Below are 26,915 nucleotides of genomic sequence, written 5' to 3'. Positions count from 1 at the left end.
GACAACATTATAAAATAAATCAATGCCAAGTAGATGTCAATATTTTATTCTTAAACTGAAAATAATATTTTAATTATAAAATATTTTATGGTTGATTCAGTGGCATGATTTCTTGAAATCAGACTGTATGCCTGTAGTTGCTGGACATTACATGCAAAGAGAACTTGTATTAAGGTCAGAAACCACAAGCTAAGTAGGATATAACTACTGTTGCTTTACGGATGTAATCCAAATAATTCATACACTTCAAAGATGAATATTATCAACACAGAACTGTCAAGGGCACACCTTCTAAATAGCGGCTGAGGGATGAATAAATGATTCCTGCTGTGTTTTGCCATGTGAAAAGGAGGAATTCAGACAATGCAGGCAGCCAGTTAAAAACATCTGAAGTGCAGAACACTTAAAATGTTCCAATTGAAGAAAAATATTTCTCTCCAGTGTTTATAGTGAAGATGAGCTGGCTTTTTTTTTTTTTTTTTTTCTTTTCAGATTGCAAGGATTTCCTAATCAGATGGGAAGTACACTTGACATAGAGTTTTAGACCCTCTAGCATCTTACACTTCCAAGAATAGTAACCAATTCATGTTACTCTATCTCTAGGAATCACAAAAAGTTACCCCTGGTTTTTACAGAATGACAGCAAGCTCACTGTAACTTTTTAATACACATAATGCTTGTCTGAAGAGTACATAAAATCCTTCCAAGAGTTCTTCTCACAGTCAACAATTTAGGTTTTACAACAAATACAAGTTTTATTGAAATGGGAAGAACATCTGCTTCCATGTAAATATGTAGTTATTCATTCCTCTGAAATCTTATTTCAGTTTTTGCTATTTCTTGTCTTACAGGCTCCTCCAGCACCACTTATAGAAAGGGGTCTCCCATTTTTCTGAAAGGATTTTGATAAAAGTTTATTATAAGAGAATACTTTCTGCAAGATAAATGACTAAAGGTAACGGAGAAGATCCCAAAAATGGAAGTAGGATGGAGCGCTTTCATCAAGGAGTCCGGAAACGTACACTTTTGGCAAAAAAAAAGGTGCAGAGCATAACAAAGGATGATGTTAAAAGTTACTTATTGAGGAATGCCTTTGTGCTCTTCACCGTTGTTGCTGTGATTCTTGGTGAGTCATTTGTTCAATAGGAATATTCTGTTCTCCACTGCATTTGACAATGACAATTTGCTTAGGCATTTTGCATTACAAACAAGATCCCAAATTCTTCTGCACTGATAAGGATGGTCTTGCTTGGAGAGTTTGGGCTCTTGCAGCTGCGTGTTGAAGCTGTGGGAAGAGCCATTTAAATTATTCTAGTATTTCTAATAAAAAAAATTGGAGGAAGAGATCAGATGTTTTATAGGTTCTGCTCCTAAAGAATTAGGCTCAATAACTGTAACAGAATGTTTTCAGTAAAATCTTCTACCCAAAGCAGGTTCAGCAAAATGCTCAGGACGTAACTTTTCTTTACCCAGTCTCATAATGAATTGCACTTTGCAAAGACTAACAGAACTTATTTATAAATGAAATGGGAATGAAACTTTAACTTACTCCTGAGCATACTTCTATATCAGAGCATCAGTCTTTTTAGTTTCCCCATGACAAATGCAAACAAATCAGAAGTAAGAGCAAGCTTATGCTTTCTCTGTTCCCCATAATCTTACACATGCATCTTTCAGATGCAATTGTGGCAACAATAGAAATGTTACCTGTTCAAAGAACTGCAAGATAACACCTGATTAAATGCCTTTTTAGAGGGTATGGAGACAAACATCAAACAGCACACAGCAACAAAATGTTAATTTAAAATATAGCTACACATTTTATATTTACATTAGAGACAGAATCATCTGACAAAATATGCAATTCTTAAAGAAAAATAAATACTTTATATAACCATATAATTACTTTTGATCATTTTCCTTTACATGCAGATTGATTTTCTAAATGACATCATATGCTCCTTTAAGTACTCATACTGTGAGCAAGAACATTAAGGTTTTACCACCCTTTCTTTCTGTTTTCATTTTTAATTAGCTTGCAATATAAAACTGTGAAACTGCTTGTCAAAACTCAAATGTTTTACTTAAAGGTATACATCCTAATCCTACATAGACCTTAATGTCCTTGATGATGCTTGCTCTATTTTTACATCTTTCTTAGAGTTGAAATTTTAGGGCTCTGCTATTATTGTTGTTTGATATCAGTACTGTAAGGGTATTTTAAACCTCATCAGAGATGTTTAGATGAGAATATAGATAGAGACCAAACTATACTCAGGTATAAGATCTTTAATGCTTTCTGTAATCTGTACATGTAGAGGACATCAATTTCTAGGGCCGCCAGTCCATAAATTTTCATGAAGCATTTATTTTAGGCTGATTTTGCCTAGGAAGTAAGATGAAAAAGCCACTTAGAAGAACTTTTCTGAATTCTTTGCTGAGCAGGATCCACGCAGGTACAGGTCAAGTGGATAAGGATTATCTGCCCTAGCCCACTTCCTGGACTGTAGCTTGATACATATTTGAGTATATCTGGTGAGTTAGTGTCTGTAGAAACAAGCACTTTGTTATGAAGCAGATGGCTGCAACATGCAGCACTTTGAGTACTGATACTTCACTGACAGAGCAGAGATTTTGTGGCATTCACTTGAGGAGGAGAAATACAATCAATTGCCTTAACTTCTGCACATAGTCCAATTCTGAACTGATTTCTAAAGCAGCCAAAAACAAACACTCTTTAAAAATCTAAATATGAATGTTCCAGAAGTTCTAATTCTTACTGAGGATTACTCACGCGCTATTCTCAATTTTTTTAAAATCTCGAGAAAGTTTCCTCTGACTTCTCATTTTGCATAGATAGTCTGTCTAGTACATCATTCTCATTATCGCCACTATTGCCATTTTTAGAGAAATTCAAGCTATTTATAAGACCTTTGAGAGACTGAGAAAAACATGGTCAGCAAAGTGACTTACAATTATATTTTTCAGATTCTGCTGGCTCAGCCAGAAATATTAAAGTAAGTTTTTTAGCAGTGGGTTTAGACCAAAGCCAGTAGATGTGTGAATTTAGGAAGCTGACCACTGATGAATTCAGTGTTGTGACGACCTGGAGCAGTTTAAGGTAGGATAGATGTCAGGGTGGCTCATGGAAAATCTGCAGGAAGTCTTGCAAGCTTTGAAGTTTTAGCCAAATTACTGGCAGAATCTCAGGGGCTGCCCTCTCTCCCACGCTATTTCACTTCATCATCCTGTCCCCAAAATGCCTTCCTTTCAGGAGTTCTTCCTCCAGACGACACTTGATTCTCTGCTACCAACCCAATGCTCCCATTTTCCAGAACTGCATACAAGTCCAGATTTTGATCTGGCAGAACTTCTGAGTACCCAAAAATATCTTGTAGGTTCTGAACTTGTATTAGAGGAAAGATCCAAGCTCACAGAGATCCTGGGAAGCTGTTCACAGAACAAATACTATTATAATCAAGGGGCTCAGTGAAGAAGGAACTTGTGGAGAAAGTACAATAAAAAGCACTTTCTGAATAGAGATGAAACCACTATGCACCATTCAAGAGGGATGGAGATGGAGATAATTCTGGGAACCAATTTGTGTTTCTGGCTATCCACCCACCAAAGGGAGCACAGGGCTGGCTGCATTGTGACATGCAGTCCTCTGTAATTACAGGGAATCTCACAAAAAAATGTGAATTGCTGATAGGCTAATACAAGTGTGTGCCTTCCATTAGATCCCAAAACTATCTAATGTCCTTTTAAACAAACAAACAAACAGTCATAATAATAATAATAATAATAATAATAATAATTTTTAAATTATTCACAAAAGGATGCAAGTGATACATGGTTAGAAATGGATTTTTAAAAAATGAAAAATAAAAATAAGACAATCTTGCACTTTGAAGCAATATGCTTTCTGCTACAGGTAGATCTCTACTGAAGAGAGGGTTATTTGACCCTGTTGCATGCTGACCATGTGCACAGTGACAGGGCTGACAACAGCCTTGGTAAAATTTGCATGAGAACAAAGCAGAGATCTATCACTGTAGGAGAAACTGCTGTGGGAGATGAGTCCTAGATGAGATAATATGGTAAACGTAAAGAGAAAAATGTGATACCAGCAAAAGGATAAAACATATAGAGGTGAATCAAGATAGCTTAGGGTCAGCTGGAAAGAAATTAATGCTGTCTTTTATGAAGTCATAGGCTTTGTCCCAGCATTTTCCTAAAGAACCTGCGCTACACAAAGGATCTTTCTCACCATGTGAACCCTCCTAGCAATGTATTTAAAACATACATATAGCAATATATCTCTAAGCAAAGCCTTAATTCTATTTGAAGTTTGAAAATATTTATACATTTGGGGGGGAAACAAACAAACAAAAAAAACCAATAACAAACAAAGAAGAACCAAACACCATGTTGTTCTTTGTACAGAGCAACACTTAAAAATACAAAGATTATTCTTTTCCAAAAGAAGCATGGAAATACAAGGACCTGTCATTTTGCTTTTTAGCAGCCAGTAACAAATGGCAGACAGTGAAATATGAGCAGCACACAGGTTGAGAAGTTACTTGTAAAATAAAATTATGTACATTTATTAACAGAATCTTAATTTCTTATCGTGCTCTTTGGTGTTAATGAAACAACCCAGCACTACAGTGCAGACATTAGCAAAGTTGCAAAATATGCCCAATGTTACCTTAATACCTTACATGCTTTTATTAGGTCAATGAGTGGACTTGCAAAGTGGTGCTGAAATGTGATGTTTCTGGGAGATCACAGATCAATCCAGAGATACATCTATTCACTGTTTTCTTCATACAGCTTGTGAAAATGCTAACTTTTTCAAAACTTGCTCTAGAAATTCAATTTAAATTGTTTTATTTAATACTGCCTTGTATAAAATGGATTTCAAGGCTCTCTAGGGTGGAGCTCAGGCCATTAACAGAGATATTTAGTGTGTTTATGTGATTTCTAAGAGATTTACTGATAAATTTATTGCAGTACTCGTAGAACATGGCAATCATGCCATCAAAGGATAATGTAGAAAAGGAACAGTGGCTGTATTAAAGACCATCAAGAAACAATTTGTAGTTCTGTGAGCACTAGAGAGATCTAAACTGATATTTCAGTGGCAAAAGAACTATTGTCAGGCTCAGTTCTTTCCAATCTCTTTATGTGTGCTGTAATTACTGTGGTGACTGCAAAGCAATAGAAAGTCATAAGCAAAGTGCCAGAGACTTGTATGCTGGATAAATGTTCAACATTGTTAGATTCTTACTAGCACCCTAGCTACTGAAATGCTTTAATGACCAGCCATCTGCACTGGAATGCCTCTCGGATGTCCAAAATGAAAGTGTAGTCCAAGATGTCATATTCAGTCATTTATTAATCCCTGAAGCTTTTTTGTTGTTGTTGTTGTTGAATATTCTTGAAATAATCAGGTATCTAGAAGTTTGTGAGATTTATAATATGAAAATATTTGAAAAAGTACACAAAACAACCTAATATGAAAGAGATAAATAAAGAAATTCAATCTTCTAAATTTTAATAAGGCTGCTAAAGAATAGAAGATACAAATGCAAATATTCTCATAGTTTGTACTATAACATTGACATTTAGATCAAGATAAGTGGAAGCTGGGAAATATTAACTTATTGATTATTTCACTCCTTCTTTACAAGGTTAGGTGCATAAAAGAGTCCACACAATTACATTAGCTGTGTGTATATCCTGTTCATTTTCCCAATTCTTTCTTTTCCTGTTCATTACATTCACATTTTGTACTTCATTAAACTTCAGATTAGAACTCACCCATTATCCTTTGCATTTTCTGTATTTTGTCACATATTTTTTGCCCAGCCAGTTTGACCTTGACCTTTGGAGCAATAAGACAAAGTAAGTGATAAATAACAGAAAAAGAGCTTAGAGATTTCTTCTTTTTATGTTAATTTCTCTGAATGAGCTTCTCACAGTATATACTCGATATCGATATTGTGTATTAGGAAGCAGCTAGGCTACTGATTATGGAAGACACTGTGAAACATGGAGCAGGAGAAAATGGAAATAATTCCAGATATATTTTTGTAGATGCTTGATTACTTTTTTCATTACATCAACACTGTAAAGTTGGAACTGTACTGACAACATGTGTACTTTTGACTAACACTATGAAATCCCAGAGTATTTAACTTTTAGAAGCCATGCAAAAGTTCGGTAATAGATCAGTTGAAGTGTACATCAGTAAAAAGGATAGCAATTAAAAGCAGGAAGGGAGGCAAAGTCAGAAGGATAACATGAGAATCAGAAAAGTGTTATTCTTATCATCTCTAGATGTACATCCGTGTTTCTTCTCTTAGCAGTTGTTATATTCAACTTTTGAATATCGTTCAATTCCATAAACTGAAGAAACACATTTCCTTCCTTTAAATTTGACATGGCCACCTACTTCCTATTAGTACTGCTGTAAAATCATAAATGGATATCAGGTTAGCTGTTGCACACTGCATACTTGGTTTTTTACCATTTCAGTAACCTGGCCCTAATCCTAATCCTAATGGCTAAAACACTGATGTACACCACGGAGTCCCAGATAGTGAGGAAATGGGAAAAGAACAGTAACAGAAGGCATTCCAAATCCAGCTGACTCTCTGTATATATGTGTTGGTTCTTAGATTATGGCAATTCTGAAAAAAAAGCACAGGCAGAACTGTGAAAAGCTAGGAAACTTAATAAGTAAGTATGTAAGTAAATAAATAAGTAAATACGTGCATACATACATACGTACATACGTACATAATAAGGAGAAGTGATCAGTAACTTTACAGAGTCCCACAATTAAGCTTTTTTATCTAGAGGGACTTTGAAGGTCAAAATTTGGACAGATTGTGATTAAGTGCTGTTCCAGGTGCCAGTTTTCCTTTGCTGTTTTTCTGACCTTCCATTTTGAATACTTAGAAGTTAGAGGAGAAGTATCAGAATTTATGTGGAAGTTACATTCAAATCAATCCCCTTTGATACAACACTTTCAGAATCAGAGACCACTCACTGTATCCTTCAAATTACAATTCATAAGAAGTCAGTCAATTAAGAGGCCCAAATTTGTTCTCATCAGAATCAAATTAAATGAAGAACTTTTTGAAATTCATACACTGGAAGAGACTGTTGACCAGTGAATAGAATGGACGGAAGATTCTAGATATAGGTAGTTTCATCAAAGTCATAATAAGATTTTTAGGAGGCTCAGCTGAACAAATCCAACTGACTGAAAGCATCCTAACCATCTTTTGAAAAGATGATAACATGATCCCACAAATTTCATTCATGAACTTAAATTCCTTGTTGATAGAATAAAATTTCTTTCAATCCTTAAACCTGATACAGCAGCAGTCTTCTATTCCACATCTGGAAATCCTTTCTTTCAATTCTGTCCAGGCTATTTGCATGTACCAGTGGAATACAGGATAAGAAATCTTTTAAATCTTCTAACAAAGTCTGCCATGTGAGTTATGTTCCATGACCCAAACAGGTCTGGCACAGGCATATCTTGATTCAACAAAAACTTAATCCTTGGTGGCAAATACCTTAATTACAGATTTAGACTATCAGTGCTGAGTCAAATTAACAGGTGGTTTTGTAGGAATGAGAAGTTGGGCTAGCTCCATAGAGATACAAATGCATAATTCAAGCGTCCCACAAATGATCATATAAAGCTGCACATCAAGGAAGTCAAGACTGCAAAGGAATGTTTTGTAATGTATGTCTAAGGTGGAATTAAAATGCACAAAGAAAAAGCAACCATCAAGGTCTAACCTCAGGCTCTCCATTAAACTACGCCAGACATTCTTTAGAGCAGAGCCCTGTTTTTTGATTTTGTTTACATAAAGTTCTTGGCATGGAGGGGTCTCAGTCTCACTGACTGCAATTCCTGAGTGTTACTGCACTGTAAAAAAAGACAAAAGATTACTGATGGGCAGATGAATCTGTTAAGAGAAGAGCAACATTTGGTGATGTTTAGGGCTATGTCAACTTTCAAATGATGAAAAACAGGCAAGAAAGAAATGTAAAGTAAAGAAAAGAACTATGTAAACTTTACAAGACACCAGTTCTCTTATCTATTGGGAATTACTCTGTATGGAAGTGAAAACATGAACATTTGTCAAGAAGGTTGGAGCAGCAAAGTAAAACCAGGCATGAAAAAGTTATTACAGCAACACTGTAGAGCACTGAATAATACCTTAATTCTAAACAATACTTCACAAAATACAATCTATCTGACCAACACATATTGGGTATGTGTTGTATTTTGTGTAGCACAGAAAACTCTTCTTTTCAAAATCTCTAGAAAAGCTTTGCAACTACTTGTCCCATTTTTAACAGCTGAAAAGAAATCAAAGATAAAAAGTAAACACAGGAACAGTCCAAGAAAGACAACGCAAATAGTTATGAAAAAATTTGAAAACTGAGAAACCTAAGTTGAGCAAAAACACTTTTGAATGTGTTATCATAGAAAAAAATCACCCCCTGACTAAGGAAGAAAGGTGAATGAAGGCACTACTTGAGTAAATCCGGAATCAAAAAAGAGTGGAGGACAAACTTCAATGTCAACCTTTTATTTTTTAAATATTTAAGACAGCACTCAATGCTGTTATTTCTTTGGATTTTGTATACAAAGTGTTCTAGTATATGCTGCATTTCACAAAGCAGTGATTTTACTCATTGCTTAATTAGAATCATATGATTATACAATGGCTTAGGTTGGAAGAGACCTCAAGGATCATCAGGTTCCAATTCCCTATTGCCCGTAGATCTCCCAGCTGCTAGATCAAGCTCAGTCTGCCCTGGGCCCATCCAACCTGGCCTTAAACACCTCCAGGGACAGGGAAACTTCTCTGGGCAAACTGTTCCAGCACCTCACCACTCTCTATGTAAGAACTGTCCCATTGACATCCAACTTAAATCTCCCTTTCTTCAGTTTATAACCCTTCCCCTTGTTCTATCACTATCTACCTATCTATATGTAAAAAGTTGATTTCCCTCATGTTTCTAAAAACTCTTCAAATGTTGGAAGGCCACAATGAAGTCTTCCTGTATCCTTCTCTTTTACAGTCTGATCAAGCCCAGTTCCTTCAGCCTATCAGTTCTTACAGCTTCAGACTCCTCATTTCCACTCTAGTCTTTCTGTCCACAGTATTCAAGGACAAGCTGCTGTGCTTGCAGCTGTGCAAAGGCCCAACAAAGACTATCAAATCCAGGCCCCTCTGCAGTAACAAAAAGATTTGAGTCCCTTAATTCTGAGCTGCAAATTGGGTACACTATGTATTTTAATAAATGTCTATAAAGTAAATCACAAATTACAAAATGCCTCTGGATATTTGCAAATTGTAACTAAAGATTAATGCAAGTAGTTCAGAGTGATTTTTGGAAGGTGACAGCTCTCACTGGATGAAGTAATTCTTCAGGGCCAGGTTCAGAAAAAGACAGCAGCACAGCCTTTATGCTGAGCATAGCAGCCAGCACCATGGCACTCATGCAGAGCCTGAGCAGCAGTAACACAACGACTTCTCCCATGGTACAAGTCTGACATCAGTCCAGAGAAAATCAAATGTGTGCTGGAAAACCTCTCTTTAAAGTCTTAAAGTTCTATTCAGATAGAATTTGCAGATTTTTTGTCTGTTTTCTGATCCTCCATTGCAGGAGTTTCAGCTGCATTGCTTGATGTCTGGCAGCCTCAGAGAGCCCCTGGGTTGTGTGTTTGTGAGCAGTGGGCTCAGTAGCACATAGGCAAAGATTTCACATGTTTGAAATGCCAAGCCTGCCACAATCACTGTGTACCAGAGACATCCACTCATGCACAATAAGCACAGTGCATCCTGACTGAAATAGATTTATTTTATATGTGGACAAGCCAGGTAATCCATTCTTGTTACTAGAACTGTCCCATAGCACAGTATCATAGGCTCCTGTCCCAGTCATGTCTAGGATATTCAGCTCTTTTAAACAAGTTCCTCCCTGGTTCCCTCCATCATCGTCTCTCAAGCAAAGGAGAGAATTGTTTGTATCCAAATTAACTCGTACTCTGCTTCACCATATCCACCTTCGAGACCTCCTTGGAGCACTGCTCCTTAAGCTCTCTGTTGTATCAGCATCACACAGTTAAAAGTGCAAAAACATATAACACAACTCATATATATACTGCTGTAGGTGGGAGATCCTCTGTCAGGTCTCTTCCAGTTGAGAGCTATAGAGAGAAATCAGCTGGTTTAATAAGTATGAAACAGAGAAGTAAGTGCATATTGAAAATAATGCATCCACAAAAGAAGAAAGTTAAAGGAATTTTGAGCTAACTATATGCTCTATTTCCAGATTGCTATAGATGAGGAAGAGTAGCTGATGAAGTTGCTCAAGGGCATGCTCTTATGATAAATTAAATCAAGAAAGTAGATAACAGAAAATTAACCTCAATTTAAATCCTCAGTGTTTGACAAGTACTCATGCACAGAAGCAATTAAAACTTAGATCAGCTTAAATTGTAGCTCCTCCATGGCTGTAGCAATTCGGTGCTCATCACTACATTATCTCCCTCAGTTTGGTGCAATGTGTATGTGCCCAGTATTCCCCTGCGACAAGATTTGGAGTAAACAATCTGGAATCATCTCTTCCAAACCAAGGAGAATTGGGGAATGAAGGCTCATAGAAAACTCTCAAAGCTATCCCACCAAATACAGTTTATTTATTTATTTATTTATTTTGTGAAGGAGCTTTAAGGAGAGTCATAAACTCCAGGATAAAAAAGATTTGAAGAGATATAACAAGATAGCACTGATGACTATACAAGGCAACAAATAGTTTTTAAATGCTTAACAGCAGTAACTCAGCTGTAGACCCAAATTGAATGAGCAAAAAAAAGTAACTGTCTAGCTACAAAAGAACAGTTGGAACAATAGGAGTTAATACTTAAAATATAATTTACAAAATTTTTTAAAGTTACTAACAGGAATATTGCCACAGTATTAAAATATGTAATACTTAGGTGAGGTACTTAGCATTTAGGTTTATCAGAATGGTGACAAAAGGGAACATACCTTCCCACCCATACTGGGAAAACTAGACAGCAAGGAGGGAATAGATTCTTATATACAGAGTGTGGGTAGAAGTTTTAATTTTTTAGCAATTTAATTATGAAACAAACAAACAAAAAAAAGTTTAAGAGGTTAAGAATGATTGTCGGCACCTTAAAATATTCCTTATCTTTAGAGGGATTATTTACCTGTTTGTCTTAAGTAAATACACTTGATGTCTTATCTGAAAATGGTTGTTAGAAGAAAAGGTGTCTTAACAGAATGGTAAATTAAGCAAAAACAAATGACCCAAAGAACAGAAACATTCATTCCAGGGCTCTGCAGGAACATAAGAATGAAATGGTTGTGCGGCTAACGGAAGTATACAATGTCCCATTAGTCTGGTAGGAGCCTGATTCTCTCACTGGTTCTAACCAAATTTCTGTCACAGAACAAAATGTTATTTGCTTGCTGGTTACAAGGTTTTCTGAAAGATCATGCTTAACAGTGATTATTTTAGTGACCACTCTACTTAGTCTAAGGACTAAGTCCAGTTACATGAAAATTTCCTATTTCCTGCTGGAAAAGATAAAGTAAGACTGTACTTAATCTTTTGAAGAAAAGGAGTTCATATAACAATAACTTGGGTTCTACTGGTAAAAAGCAGAATATCTAGAATAGCCTCCACTAGGCAACCCACTTTGCAAGAAGTTGGACTAGATGACCTCCAGTGGTCCTTCCATCCCCAGTGTCCCTTTGATTTCACTTAAAGAGCAGTTTTTTCACTGTAGTTTATACTCCATCTAACAATTTATACTTGACACAAATCTGATCAATTAAAAAGGTAACATGCTAGATTTTGTACAAAAAAAAACCACAGAACATAGACATTTAAATAATATAAACTCCAAGAAATTGTATGGCTTCATTTCCCATGTGTTCCTGATGTAAAAAAGAGAAGTTTTAAAGACTCATTTTAAAATTGAAAATACTTCTTCAGCAGAACTGCTGCTATTGTTCAATTAAAAATATCTTGCAATTTCTTGGAAGCTTCCTTAGTTTTTTAAAGTTATCGGTTATGTGAAGTACAGAAAAAACGAATGCTTCTCTCTTTATTTAATTTTTATATGCAATTAATTGAGGTAGGCCAAAGAGGAGAATTAACTTCCCTGAGGTTCCTGAGTAAGCCCCTAGATCTGGGTAAAGACTCTTTTATCATCTTCTAAGGGTTATGGGTTTTTGTTTGGTTGGTTGGGTTTTTTTTTGTTTTTTCACTTATGCGGTGTTTTAAATGCATGTGTAGATGTGCAACCTTTCTTTTTTCTATGCAACATAAAGTAGAGTGTGAAACACTTCTCTACCAATATGAGACCAAAGCATTATGTAGCACAATTAAAAACATCTTCATTTTCTCCATGGAATAATTTAAAATTAGTTTTCAAATTTAAGTTCAGAGAACTGTACATAAGCTGACAACATTCTGGTAGATCATCACATCATTTTTGTAATGACAGCATATTAAAAAAAAAAAAGAACTGTAACTAAACTGTTCATAAAAACTGAGTATAAATATTATTTTTAATTGCTGCCCCAGACCCAGATTTTAATACTCAATTCATCACACTTAATCCATTTCAGAAATTTCAAGTAAAAGGATATTTGTCTACAATACTGAAGAAGTTTCCTTTCTGTTCCTGCAGCCATTTGAAAGTGAAAAGCCTAGACCAATTCATCAATATTTTCCTGCTTTAGGAGCAAGCAATCCCAAATAATATCTGCTATTTCTGCCATTTTGGTTCCTTTCTCATTAACAGCAACATTATTTTCTTCTCTGTCCCTTTCAAGTTTTAAATCCTCTCTTGATCGAATTTATGTAAGCTAAATTCTAATTTGAACAACTACACCGGAATAAAAACGCTATAAAATAGTTCAGTTAGAAGTTTATTCTGATCGTCATCAGGTTTATCTGCAAAAAGATTTTCCATAAATTTGAGAGTATCACTGACAAGTACACCTCAAAAGCCATGTTTTTATAACTGTAATCTGATTTGCTTTGTTACGCTTAAATCGCGCTTTTGTACTATTTTACAGATGTAGGGAATACAGCTCCTCAATTTAAACAAACGCTGTTGATTTTTGTCCAGAAAAACAAAACAGATTCTGTTGAGAAATCTACTCTTTCTAGCTGTGTAGAAATGGTGCACCATTTACTGTTTGAGAGGTCAGGCTCTGATATTGTAGATTAGGTGTTCTTTTCTGTTACAAAGGGTAGACAGAAACCTGCCCTACAGGTTGTTGCAGCATGTTTCACACAAAGCTTTGTTTTGTTACAATTTTCAGAATTAATCGGAAACTTGAAACTTTTGCTGAGAAAAGCCTGCTCCATTATTTACCCTTCTCAGTCTTGATTGTGGAGGCTGCTAATCCATACAACTCTGACCAGACACTGATGTGGATGGCTGTTGAAATACTGCACATTTTCCAAAGGTTTAATGGCTCGTACTGCATTCATTTTAATACCTTATTATAGTGCCTGACTTAAATTATGGTTTTATGGTGTTATCTGATAATTTAAAACCTGAACCCAAAACGTTGGCTCTGAAAAATGAATTAAAACAAGTCAAAGTTATCTTAACTACTTTCATTTTTTGTTTTCATGACCATAATCTTTGTTTACAAAATTTTAACAGACAGGAAAAAATATCCAGTATCTAAGTGTTAAACTCAGAACATAAAATGATATTTCATCTTCATTTTTTCTAAAATCAAGAGAGGCTAATAAAATCATGCTGTTCTGCTTTAATTTTCAGACTACAATGAGAAAATCATTTGGTTAAATTCCTTTTTCTGCTGCTAAGATCACTATGTTAACACAGTATTCAGAGAGATCTGTAAAGCAATTACTACTCTATTTTATCAGTGGGGAAACTGAGTTAGAGAAAGGTTTTTATGGCCTAGGCATGACTTAACATAAATCAACTGTAGTGCTAAGATTAAGGCAGAAGAATTAGTAAATATCAGATGTCAGCCCAGGTCACCAGGGCACATATTTTCCATGTTGCAGAATTATTTTCTTGTAAATTACAGTGTTGGGCAATACTGTAATTATGCACAAAACACATTAGGACAAAAAAAAAAAAAAAAAAAAAAAAAGGAATACCACCAATAATATTCATTGAAGCAGCCATCCACTTGGGTCCTGGTTCTCTCTGAGCCAACATTGTACTGCTTGGACAGTAGTGTTTGAGATAATCAAGCCCTTATAGTATAGCATAAGGACTAGTTCTTATAGCAGCCTCAGAATCCCTCACTAACTTCAGTAAGTCTTTGTATTAGTGCAGAGATTAATCCATGTAGAACTAATTGCAGGACTGGAGCCTAAGTAAGAGACTGGTTTAGCTCTATTTGCTTGTTATCCAGTTGTCAAAATGTAGTGCTCATTAAGTGAAGAAACAAAGGGTCCAGATGGATTCTTTATGTCTGAGAAATGTGTTTCCCATATAAAAAGAAAATAATTAGTAGCACTGCAGAGGAATTTAAAATCTTAAAAGAAGGAAATTTTAATGCAGGTCTTCTGGGGCCCTTCTGCACTTTATGGTTCACTTTCATTTATAAAATCATTTGTACAAAAAGCACTTTGACTTCCTGAGTCCACAAAAATGAATGAGGCTAAAATGAATGTCTTTCAGTCCCACCACTCTATTCCACTGTGTGATCTCCATGCTTTGTTCCACTTGTGTTCTTAACACTTTTCTCTTACCCCTTAACACTGGGATTTTCTGTCCTACACATTTCCAGACACTTGTAACTTTCCCAGTCTTCCACGTTTCCCAGCAGGATGGTCAGACAGATACAGGTTACTAACATGGGAGTTGCAGTTGTGTTCTCATGCCAAAAGATGGCATTAAGCTAGTGTAGGAGGCATAGCAAAATATTTTAGCTGATAAAATTTTGGGATGAAGATATCTGCTGCATGAATTTACAAATCTAAAATCTTATTTAAAAAACAAAAATAAGCAGAAAGTGATCAGGAACTGCAACTAGATGCTATGCTCTGGCATCTGCAGTACCTATCCAAGTTCTAGGAAGTTTCATGGGGGAACTAGAATGCTCTGCTGCCCTTTATCTGAGGATGCAGTTCCATGAAAAGTATGAGGATTTCTGAGTATGCCTGGCTGCCAAAAAACTTCAGTACCACTCTTCTTCAAGGCACATTCCTACCTGTTTCCTTGTGGAGCTACCAACATTTGTACAGCCATGCAAAAATATTACCTCAGTGAATAGATCTGGAAGAGAGTAAAATAAATAATTTCTGCAAGTTGAATTAACTATCTGATTCAACTTTCTATACAGCCACAATTAGCCCAAATGCTAGTAATGTACAGTGGGCAAGAACAGGTTGCGCAGAGATGTGATGGATGCCTTCACAGAATCACAGAATTACAGAATTGTAGGGGTTGGAAGGGACCTCCAGAGATCATCGAGTCCAACCCCCCTGCCAAAGCAGGTTCCCTACAGCAGGTCGCACAGGTAGGCATCCAGGCAGGTCTGGAACATCTCCAGAGAAGGAGACTCCACCACCTCCCTGGGCAGCCTGTTCCAGTGCTCCGTCACCTCACTGTAAAGAAGTTCTTGCGCACATTTGTGCAGAACTTCCTATGCTGCAGTTTCCGGCCGTTTCCCCTTGTCCTGTCTCCACTCACCACTGAAAAGAGTCCGGCCTCGCCATTCTGCCCCCCACACCTCAGATACTTATAGACCTGGATCAGGTCCCCTCTCAGTCTTCTTTTCTCAAGGCTGAACAGACCCAGTTCACTCAGCCTTTCTTCATAGCAGAGATGCTCCAGGCCCTTCACCATCTTTGTGGCCCTCTGCTGGACTCTTTCCAAGAGATCCTTGTCTTTTTTGTACTGGGGAGCCCAGCACTGGACGCAGTACTCCAGATGAGGCCTTACCAGGGCAGAGTAGAGGGGGAGGATCACCTTCCTCGACCTGCTGGCCATGCTCTTTTTAATGCACCCCAGGATGCCGTTGGCCCTCTTGGCCACAAGGGCACACTGCTGGCTCATGGCCGACCTGTCATCCACCAGGACACCCAGGTCCCTCTCCGCAGAGCTCCCCTCCAGCAGCTCATCCCCCAACCTGTACTGGTGCATGCAATTATTCCTCCCCAGATGCAAGACTCTACACTTGCTGTTGTTAAACTTCATCCGGTTTTTTTTGCCCAGCTCTCCAGCCTATCCAGGTCTTGCTGAATGGCAGCACGGCCTTCAGGCGTGTCAGCCAATCCTCCCAACTTTGTATCATCAGCAAACTTGCTGTGGGTGGCCACTATCCCCTCATCAAGGTCATTGATGAAGATGTTGAACAAGACCGGACCCAGCACCGACCCCTGAGGAACACCGCTGGTTACAGGCCCCCAGCTGGACTCTGCACCGCCAACAACGACCCTCTGCACTCTGCGCCTTGTCTTTGAGCCATCCATGGTCAAACTGTACTGGGCTTTGACCAACCTCATCTGGTTGAAGAAGTCCCTGTTCACTGCAGGGAGTTTGAAACAGGTGACCTTTAAGGGTCCCTTCCAATTCAAACTATAAACATGGAGTCAGGAGTCGGAAAGGATAGCTGAGTTTCATCATCCATATGAATAAGGAGTGTACTAGATACAGAAGTGTGCTGCTTGGCTGGATATAGAAAGCCTACATCAGATAGGTACAAAGCCATTTAATGCTCAGTAAATTGTAATGAGTAACGTCGATTAACCAAATAGTTAACCAAATAAGCGTTGATGCCAGGTGGAGGATGAAATCTTAGAAATTCCAGCTGTGAACATGGGACTACCCATGGCTTCCATTTGTAAGTATACCTCAAGCATTATTTATCTACTCCCAGCAAGATGACACTCCCTCATCCTACAGCCTCAGGTATTAAAACCTGCCACTTAGTCATCCAGAAAGGCCCTCCCACTTGATTAGCTGCTGCTTTGCAAGTGCCTATATGTCTGAAGGCAGGCACTATAAAGCTACTCACATCCTGGTGCTGCTTTGCTGTTTGAAGGCCTAACCACAAGGGGATTCTCAGCTCATCTCCTGGTTATCTCATCCCATCTGAAGCATGTGTACAGGATCAGGTCCTACAGAGAAGACAGGCATGGACAAGACTTCTGAAGGCTTGTGGCTAGCATGCACACGATTACATTCAGAATCCTTGAAGTCAAGGAACAGTAGTAACGACAGTTTCCTTTTCATTAACAGTCAAGATTACCTTTTACATAAACCCAGATTATATAAAATAGTAATGAAAATAACATTCTGAATCTGTAAAATGTAATTCACTGCCTGCAGTAGAACTACTCATACAGATGGTTGATATTTGAGATTGGAGTGTAGTCTAGAGCACAAAAGCTGCATGTTTTATAATTTTCAGATTTGTCAATTACTGTACAACTACTTATACTCAGATGTTATTACTGCTTCAGAAGAGTAAGTCATGACAGCTTTTCTCTCTCTACAGGTGTAATCCTTGGATTTTCTCTCCGATCATATAAGATGAGCTATCGGGAAGTCAAATACTTTTCATTTCCAGGAGAACTACTCATGAGAATGCTGCAAATGCTGGTCCTGCCACTAATTGTATCCAGTTTAGTTACAGGTAAAAATAATTTGTTGTTATTAATTTTATAAAGATGCACCACACACCAAATAACAAAAAAAATGAGTCTATTCTAGAGATCTTGTAGCAAAAGTTTTGAAGATGTTTTCTCCAGTTCCAAGACAACATAACTGTATGTTACTATACGCAGCTGCTGTGAAGTTGAGTCTTTTTCTCCTACGTTCTGAAGAAGTGTTTTCTTCCACAATGTCCTATTATTCAAAAGAGAATAAGTCTCAGAAAAATGTTTCCAAGACGCGAGAAAATTCCAACTATGGATTGAGGTCAATAATTTGTGAGATTTATACATAAAAAATTTATTTCCTTTAACAGATTTAAAAAAAACCAATAGGTGATATATAGATTATTTGGAAGAAACTTCTTTCCATCAGTTCTGGTTTTCTTTCCTCAGATTAGCAGCTCTGTTAATCTTCTTTACTAAGCTGCTCCCTCAGCTAGAGATGTAATAATTTATTTAACAGAATCATGTACACCTTATCATTCCACCCGTTTCATGGAAGATGTAACATTTCTCAAGATATGTTGATGATGCACCTGTGATATGCTTATAGAATCATAGAGTTATAGAATGGTCTGGTTTGAAAAGGACCACAGAGATCATCTAGTTTCAACCTCCCTGCTAGGTGCAGAGTCGCCAAACACCTGACCAGGCTGCCCAGAGCCACATCCAGCCAGCCTTGAATGCCTCCAGGGATGGGGCATCCACAACCTCCTTGGGCAACCTCTTCCACTATATCAACACCTTCTGTGTGAAAAACTTCCTCCTAATATCTAACTTAAACATCCCCTGCCTCGGCTTAAAACTATTCCCCCTTGCCCTATCACTATCCACCCTCGTAAACATCCTTTCCCCTCCTGTTTTATAGGCTCCCTTCAAGTACTGGAAGGCCACAATGAGGTCTCCCTGGAGCTTTCTCTTCTCCAAGCTAAACAAGCCCAGTTCCCTCAACCTTTCCTCATAGGAGAGGTGCTCCAGCCCTCTGATCATCTTAGTGGTCTTCCTCTGGACCCTCTCCACAGGACACACGTCCTTCCTGTGCTGGGTGTCCTAGGCCTGGACTCAGTACTCCAGATATATATTCTGGTAATAATCTAAAGAAAGAAAAACAAAGACTAAGCAACTCAGTGATGCAGCATGGAAAAAAAATACCACATATTGTTCAGCCTTTGGGCCCACACACCCAGTGTACACACAGTTCATAAGGAGACTGAAAACTTAATGCATGCTGAAACTAGCGATAAATGTATGGATCTTGTATTGGAAACTATGACAATTTTCAGTCCCAGCCAGTGTATATTCTGTTGCTCAAATCTGCTTACTCTCTTGTCCCTTTCGCCTGCAAATCTCTTCAGGTTGCACAAGCATTTACAGAAGAGCTATTAAAAGTGAAAAGGGAGAGAGATTTACCCTTCCTCAATATTAGTTGAGATTCATGCTGCTGCTTTTGTTGATCCAGTAAGACAAGAAATTTGGTAGAATTCACTCACTTGCAAAATTCCATAGAAGTACTTCGTTCAGGTACAGATCTTCAGATGCAGAGTCACAGATGTCAGAGGGAGTCATCTTGCATTAAAACAAGCTCATTTTGAGTATCTCCAGGTCTCCATAGAGATTTGTCAAAGCTTCCAGCTAATTCTAGTCTGGAAAGAATCTTCCATCCCTATATTCAAGAAATACCTTGTTTGTTTGTTTGTTTGTTTGTTTATCTATTTATTTATTGTAAAAATCATTTAGATTTTTATATTTTTGACAAAAAGAATTGTTGTCTATCTAGGAAATTCACCTAATTATCGTGCAAATGCCTTACAGTGCTCAGTGGAATGGTCTTAGAGTTTCCCTTTAAAGCAAGAACATTTATTATTATTAGGGTGAACTACAGTAGTGGTGAACTACAGTAGTAGTGTACTAAAATTTTAGTGTACTGTGAACTACAGTCAAATTTCTTTAGAGTGGAAGGGAATAATCAGAGAAAACTCAATGCATTTTGAAAGGGTAGATTTCATTCTGCTAAAAGAATTCTTAAAGACAACATTATTATGTTCTTTTTTGTTGTACTACCAGAAATTTCTCAGCTTGTTGCTAAAAACTCCAGAAAAACTCTTTTCTACAATGAACAGTACTTCATTTAGTGCAAAAATAGTTTTAAAACATAAAGATGCTCTTATATATTTGATGCAGAGCTCTCACAGTCATGTAAATACAAAGGTATTCTTCAATAACTAAATAACAAACTATAACATTTACAGTTATACTACTATGCAATAGCATAAACACTGTTGGCTTTTTTTTTTTTTAATATATTATAAGCTAATTCACTGGAGAAAAGTCTTATCCTTCTCAAATCACTTTTATGCCACTCTGTGAATCATCCATGGGCCAAATTTCTTATTTCCTGTATTTCATTTGGCAAAAGCGTAAGCGTAAGTTTCCTCCAGAGTCCTACATGCTGACAGCATAATATTACATAGTATTATAATATAATACTATTTCTTCACACTTCAAATTATCTGAATAAATATTTTTGCTATTTGCAGGCATGACAGTGTCTCCCAGAGATGATGTTCTTGGTTTCCATTCATATTTATGTGTGTGCAGTGTAATTGGAATTTGCAATTTTGAGGATGGCATCAGAATGTAAGATACTAGAAGTGTTGGAAGCAGGTTCAACATAATTACATTCCTCTGTTAATTTTTTGAAAGGCGAAGAAATTAGGATAAAGGGGAAGTAATAACTATAGAAAGTGTAGGCTGTTACGTAAGTGACAGATATATGTTGAAAGTGAAGAGTTCTATGCTCCAAGTCAGCAGCTCTGACAGTCATGCACAGACTCTCATAGCTAAAACAGGACTATAAATAGTGAAGTCAACTCAGTCATGTTTCTTTACAGACCGTTTCAGCATTTTCACTGAAGAAACAATAGAGAATCCCATTCAGAGATGTTTACTCACATTTGACTTCTGCCTTACCATTCCTGTATTTGCTCTAGCACTTTTCTCCCTGAGATTTTATCTTCTGATCTATGTGTTACCAGGCATGTACCAACGTTTGCTTGGGAGAAAATTTAGGTATTTGCATACCTTTCACCATCTTTTATTGTTTAAAGGAAAATAGGATTATATGAATATCTGTATTCTTCATCTTTTATGGTTTAGGCACAAATCCTATCCATACTCTATGCCAGTTTTTATTCTCTACAGTTTTACAAATGTCAGAACACCTAAATCAGCATTCTCAATCAGTATTTCTTACAAAGCCAAATTAAGGCATAAAACATGAGATGTAGCATAAATAGAGAAACAGAGAAAATTTCTATTATTTTATAACCAAACTAGAGAAATTTTCTAATGCCTATTTGCAAATATTTTTTGCAAATCTGGTTACAATTCTGTCCTGAAATTTTGGAAGCTTGGACCACTACTTTTAAATGCAAGTAACCAAATTAAACCAAATGCATTTATTTCAGATGTATTTGTCTTTAAAATATAGAGGAGCACAAAAAGTCCAATCAAGCTATATTGCACAAACAAAATAAAAAAACATCCTCCCCTGAAAAATGCACTAGCTTAAGTCAAGCTGGGCAAGAAGGAAGGGAATGTAGAAAGAGCAATAGTATAAGCAAGCACAGATGTTGCTAGCATTTACCATCACACGCTATGAAAAGAGCTGACAAAGTGCAGAGACTTGTAATTTCTATATGCGGATGCCTGCTTACCTCAGACGTACATGTGATGCTCTTAATTTCAGTTCTCATTGAAGTGCAACAAATGATGATAATGCTAAAGACAAGTAGTAAGGAATATCATAAAAATAAAAAATGAAATAAAAATCCGAAGAGACACAAAGTGACTCAAATAATTAATCAAACATAAGTAGATACCACATTTAACAGTCAAGGTGCTTTAAATTATCTATAAAGGAGCAAAGAGAATATTCGGTGAAACAATTGAATACATATTCAATTGTTGCAATGCCAGGTTTTGCCCAAAGAAATTTATGGATGTAAACTGTGGAAAATTAATGCTGTGAAACATTGTGCAACCTTAGGCAAACCATGTTACCTTTTTGTACCTCTGCTTTATCCTTTCAGATGTAGTGTTGGCAAAGATTTTTTAATAGTTCTGCTAAGTAGAAGACTGCATATACTGAATATTTTAGGGAAGATATATATTTGTTCTGGCTCAGCAGGCACAAAGCATATAGCAATTCTAATTGTATCACTGTGGAGATGGAAATAAACTTCAGCAAATAAGTACAGCAAGAATGGTATGGGGCCATCCATGAGACAGTTGCTATGGAAGTACAATACCCATAGTTACCTGGTAATTGTTTTAAGCCAGCCATGATGTTATCACCAAAAATCAGACAGGCATAAATGGATCAAGGAACACACTTCTTTTTACTTGATCCAACAAGAATGTATTACTCATGAAGTTAAAAATAAATTCTCCTGAAGTTAGCATGTGGTATGATGGACCTACAGTTGGTTGCAATGCATAGAGCTGCAGTACATTAGCATAACCTTCCACCGAGAGCAGCTGTACTTTGCCCCTATTAAGTACATCATTCCAGAAAATACTACAGTCCTGAGTTAGAAAATTTATGAAGTTGGGGTTTACTTTTCCAGTGTTTAGCATGAGGCAGTAAATGAACTGTCAAATGCAACTGGATGCAAGTTCTATTAAATTTCACCAATGTACCCTTCTCCTGGAAAAGCACTAGCACTGTCTCATTTTGATATTCACAAAGTTCTTTATGAACTTATTAAATTAATAGCAGTGAACATAAAGGACAAGGCTGGGAATCCACTCTTGCCTAGTTTTGTGGAAGAGGAAGATATATTGCATGAAGACTCCAATTAGTCCTGGTGATCTCCTGTCAATTCAGTGACAAGTCTACTATGGAATAAGTACTGTCATTTACTGTAAGGTTCCAAGTGTTTTCTACTCTCGGCAACAAATACATCAGTTCAAGGAGTTTCTCCTTGATTTCTGTATGTAGAAAAATTGATTTAATTCATACTAATATTCTACTGAGTTTTAGCACAGCATCAGAAGGTTTCCACAGAGAGAACAAATGCAATCAAGCCAGCATTGTCTTTTTTCCAGGGAGAAAAAGGAGATGCTAAGAGTAATTCATTCTAGCAGAGCAGATCTATAAACATCTCAGGTACTCACAGAAAAGATGAAAGCCAAAAGTATTAGCAAAAATCAATCTCCCACTTCCGTGTCTCAGTTTGAGAAATGTATTCCTGATTCAGGTCTAATAGTTAATACATGACACTTAGAAAATTAGGCAGTGTTTGTTCAATTTACCTGGTCTCCAGAACAATAAATCTATTTTCCAAAATCTAATTTATTTTTTCTTAATTATTCTAGAATTTGCTCATTTTTGTATGTCCTAGAGAAATTATTTCAGAAATCAGAACAATCAATGGGAAATTTTGTACTGATTTTAGTTGATCTTAGTTTTTTTCCAACAAAAGGAAGAAAACTCTCACTTTGATTTGTGTATCTCCAAAGTCAAGACTGACTTAAAATATGGCCATGCGAGTTATTAAATTTATGAAGACCCATTCATCTTTTAAACAGGATCCCTTGTAAGAATAAAGAAACAACTGAAGAAATATTACATTCGTGTTCTTTACAGGTCCAAGTTCTGTAAAAATTTTGCCTCAGACTGATATATCTGTAATATATTAGGGCCAACAGCAGCTAAAATTCTACAATTGATTTGCTAAAAAAAGCATTTTTTCCCATTTTTCATAGAAGTAAAAGGAACAACCTATAACATCGTATTTTCAGTGTCTGTATTACTGTTTAAACCAACTGTTTATCAGTTGTTATCTATAGCTTCTCATGATCATTAGACAGGCAGTAAGAAGTAAAAAAGCTAAAACCCTCTTACACACAGGGAACAGGGGCAGCATGAATTTAATTATTACGTCATATAATTCTAAAAAAATTTGGACAAAAGCTCTCAGCAGTTACAAAAGCAGCAAGGTAGTTATGTTTTGGAAAATCAGAAAAAAAGTTGAAAACTACTCAAAACCTAGAAGCAGCAATACATAATATTTGTAAGACTGACACTTGTGATGATGATCTCACTTCTCAACACTTTTCAGTAGGAATTATCCTGAATCAATCTTCAAAAGAGCCTGAGGGAGAAAATCCAAGTGAACTCTGATGCCATTAAAAAGAGAAGTCAATGAGAGCAGAAATGAAATTACTGCATATAATGTCGCTACCTACAGTAAAATTTGCTTATATCTTAAAAATAAAATTCAAGCATGGTAAACAGCATCTGACACTGGAAAGTAATAAGAAGGGAAGTTTTGGAAGTATTATTTTCTGCAAGCAGTATGCACAAACAGGGAAAGTCTTCAAAATTAAAGTCTGTAACACTTAAAGAAAGTTAAATTAAAACGAACCTCTAAAATAATTAAACTTTGCTAATAGCACTTACCTAGAGGATGATTTAAATTTCACTGAAAATACAGATTTTCTCAATGGATCATTATTTCCAGTTGTTTCACAAAATACTGTATAACCAGTCATTACATGCTGCCATTCATTTTGCATTCTCCATGGATTTCCAGTTGAGCTGATGATAGGTAATAACCTCCCATCCATAAAGGCTCTGTTTTGATTTTTTATCTTACTTCAAATGCATAACAACAGGACTTATCTTGCTGAAAGGCAAGTTGCTGCAGAATAAAAAGCAAAAACAATTTGAAAGAACTTGTAGCAAGTAAAACACCTTGCTTGAGCACTGATGGACTGTGTCAAAACCACACTGACTCTTTATTAATATTTCTATGTCCATTTATTTCCTATTCCCATCAAAGGTACAAGGACTGAAAATACGTTGGGGACAAATAATAACAACTTTTTTTTTTACTTTTATGCAGATTTATACTGGTTATAGAAATAAAAACACACTATACTTGAAAAGTAGAAACCACAACAATATCATTAAATGTAAAAGTAGCTGCACCAGATTATAAACAAGTCTCCTAAACAGTTTAGGCATTAGGACACTTAGAGCTAGCATTTTATTCAGGATAGTGAAGACTGAAGCTGTAAAGAACACTGTTTTCAGTAGTGAATTACTGCGATAAAATTGCAGATGAACGGTGCCGAGTGCAACGTAATACACCTGGGAAAGGCAACCATACTACAGCTATACTACACCTAATCATTTGTTCTTAATTGGCCATTAGTATACAGGAAAGAATTTTCAAACTTGCCATGTACAGTACAAAGCAAATGACAATGCTTACCAGTGGTATACAGTTCAGTGAAATACAAGCAGGAATTAAACAGACTACAACTTTTTGGCTTGGAAAAGATAAAACGGGTGGACGATTGCCATAAAACTCTACAGAAATTATAATCATTTTCAGAGGCTTAAATGGAGTACTTTTTATATCTTATAATGACTTTTCATAATAAAGGAAATGTGAGGTGTTCAATTAAATCGATTGGGAGCACATTATAATAGTGCTCTTTTTCATACCATGCAGAATTAAATTGTGCTCCACACTGACAAAAGCCATTCAACCATTTTGAAACAAAGCTGGAGAGCTCAGAGGTGCAGTCATTGTTGACTATTAACCCTGCAGCTTTTGTTTTCCTACTTCTTTCACCTCATTACCTGTGGCTTGAACACTGTGATCTGAATCCCCAGTTCTTATGCATGAATATAACACAGCTCCAACATGTTTACTTCCTTGTTAGTTTGCCTCTGCTTTAACAGAGATAACAGAGATTAACAAAGATAATTGCTACAACCACTCATGAAGACCAGAAACATCTAAACAGTCAAGAACGTTCCTTTAATCAATAATGTTTCTGGGGGTGCATTTTGGGGACACAGGAACACTACTGGGAGTACTTGCACACCAGGACGAGTAACATATATCATCCTTTCACCAGAGTTATAAAATCTGACAGACACAAATTACTTCTTGAATCACTGCATTAGCTGCTCAGATCATTGCAGAAAGACCCACTGCAAGCTAAGTCCTTTGTGCATTAGCAGAAGGTTTTCAGCTCTCAGGAAACTGTAATGCAATCATCATGCTTTCTACCATTGTTTTCACTCCTTATTTTTCTTTTTCAGTGCATTGATAGTGAGCAATTCTTGATCTTTAATGAATTATTTTGATTAAATTCTAAAATGTAATTTCTGGATCTGTTATATGGTGATCTTCAAACATATCTATCTGTAAGACAATTCTGTAAGACAGGATGATCTATACTGGAGGCAGTTATTGTCTTTTGATAGCACTGCTGGATGTCCCACCTGAATTCCGAGCAACTGCGAAGTAGGGATATCACTACGCACCATAGGAACTACAAGACTCAAACCGTGCGTCTGGGTTCCAGTAAAGTATTTGATTTTCTGGAAGATGAGGATGATTGCTCTGTTAGTAGTTTATCATTCACTGGTGTTGGAGAGTGAGTAAGGAAAAAACAGAGAAACTCAGAACAGAAATTTCTAACTGAGGAAATATTTTTTGAGATTAAAGAGACAGCAACATCTGGGATTTCAGCCTCATGGAGCAGATTATGTGTCCTCTTCAATTCCTTCCACCCAGGTGCTCCTATTTCTGCACATTTTTTCTTTACTTTTTCTTTATTGCTGCAATGTGTATATTCTGCAGTCTCCAATTCAGCTCTTTAGAAATGAAAGCAAAAAAACATAAACGGTACTGTTGCATATGGAATTAAGATCATCACAGAAGATAGCACTGCCAAGTATCTAAGAACTTGCTATTTTTTATTGCTATTGTTGCTAGGAATATCTTTCCAGTTGCCTCATAGTTCCTTTTCATAGCAGATAACATTTTGCAGATATGTGAAACAGAGTGTGATATTTTTTCCTTATTCATCTGTTGAAATGTTGTCACCAGATGTGACTGAGGCAGGCATGAACACAGCTAAATGTTTGCTTAAACATGGAGTCTCCTTACAGAACTGTCAGCCTGTTTTAATTGGGTGGAAGGTCTCGTGATGTCAATTTTTCAGGCTCACAGACTGATCTGGTTTTCTTCACGTCAGTCAATCCAGTGTGCAACTCAGTGTCGTTGCACTGCTCAAGCTTTACGCAGAACTCACACATCGTTCCATCAATCCCAGAAATCACTATTTTGGTTTGGTTTGGTTTG

At 36.7% G+C, this 26,915-nt stretch overlaps 1 protein-coding gene across 4 annotated transcripts in view; it reads left to right on the top strand.

Annotated features, from left to right (window-relative positions):
• Positions 1 to 945: 945 nt before the first annotated feature.
• The window catches only part of SLC1A3 (solute carrier family 1 member 3), a 55,642-nt gene continuing 29,672 nt past the window's right edge, over positions 946 to 26,915 (top strand). For 3 of the 4 annotated variants that reach the window (XM_042825718.1, XM_042825716.1, XM_042825715.1), the window contains exons 1-2: positions 946 to 1,126; positions 17,586 to 17,723. In XM_042825718.1, the coding sequence (XP_042681652.1) occupies positions 946 to 1,126; positions 17,586 to 17,723 (319 nt within the window). The remainder of the gene's footprint in view (positions 1,127 to 17,585; positions 17,724 to 26,915) is intronic. The other variant, XM_042825717.1, reaches the window with a different exon arrangement.

This window comes from Centrocercus urophasianus, unplaced genomic scaffold, assembly GCF_019232065.1.
Source record: "Centrocercus urophasianus isolate 14NV4802_14NV808 unplaced genomic scaffold, USGS_Curo_1.0 seq_25, whole genome shotgun sequence".
Lineage (NCBI taxonomy): Eukaryota > Metazoa > Chordata > Aves > Galliformes > Phasianidae > Centrocercus > Centrocercus urophasianus.
This window is presented reverse-complemented; position numbering and strand designations above follow the sequence as displayed.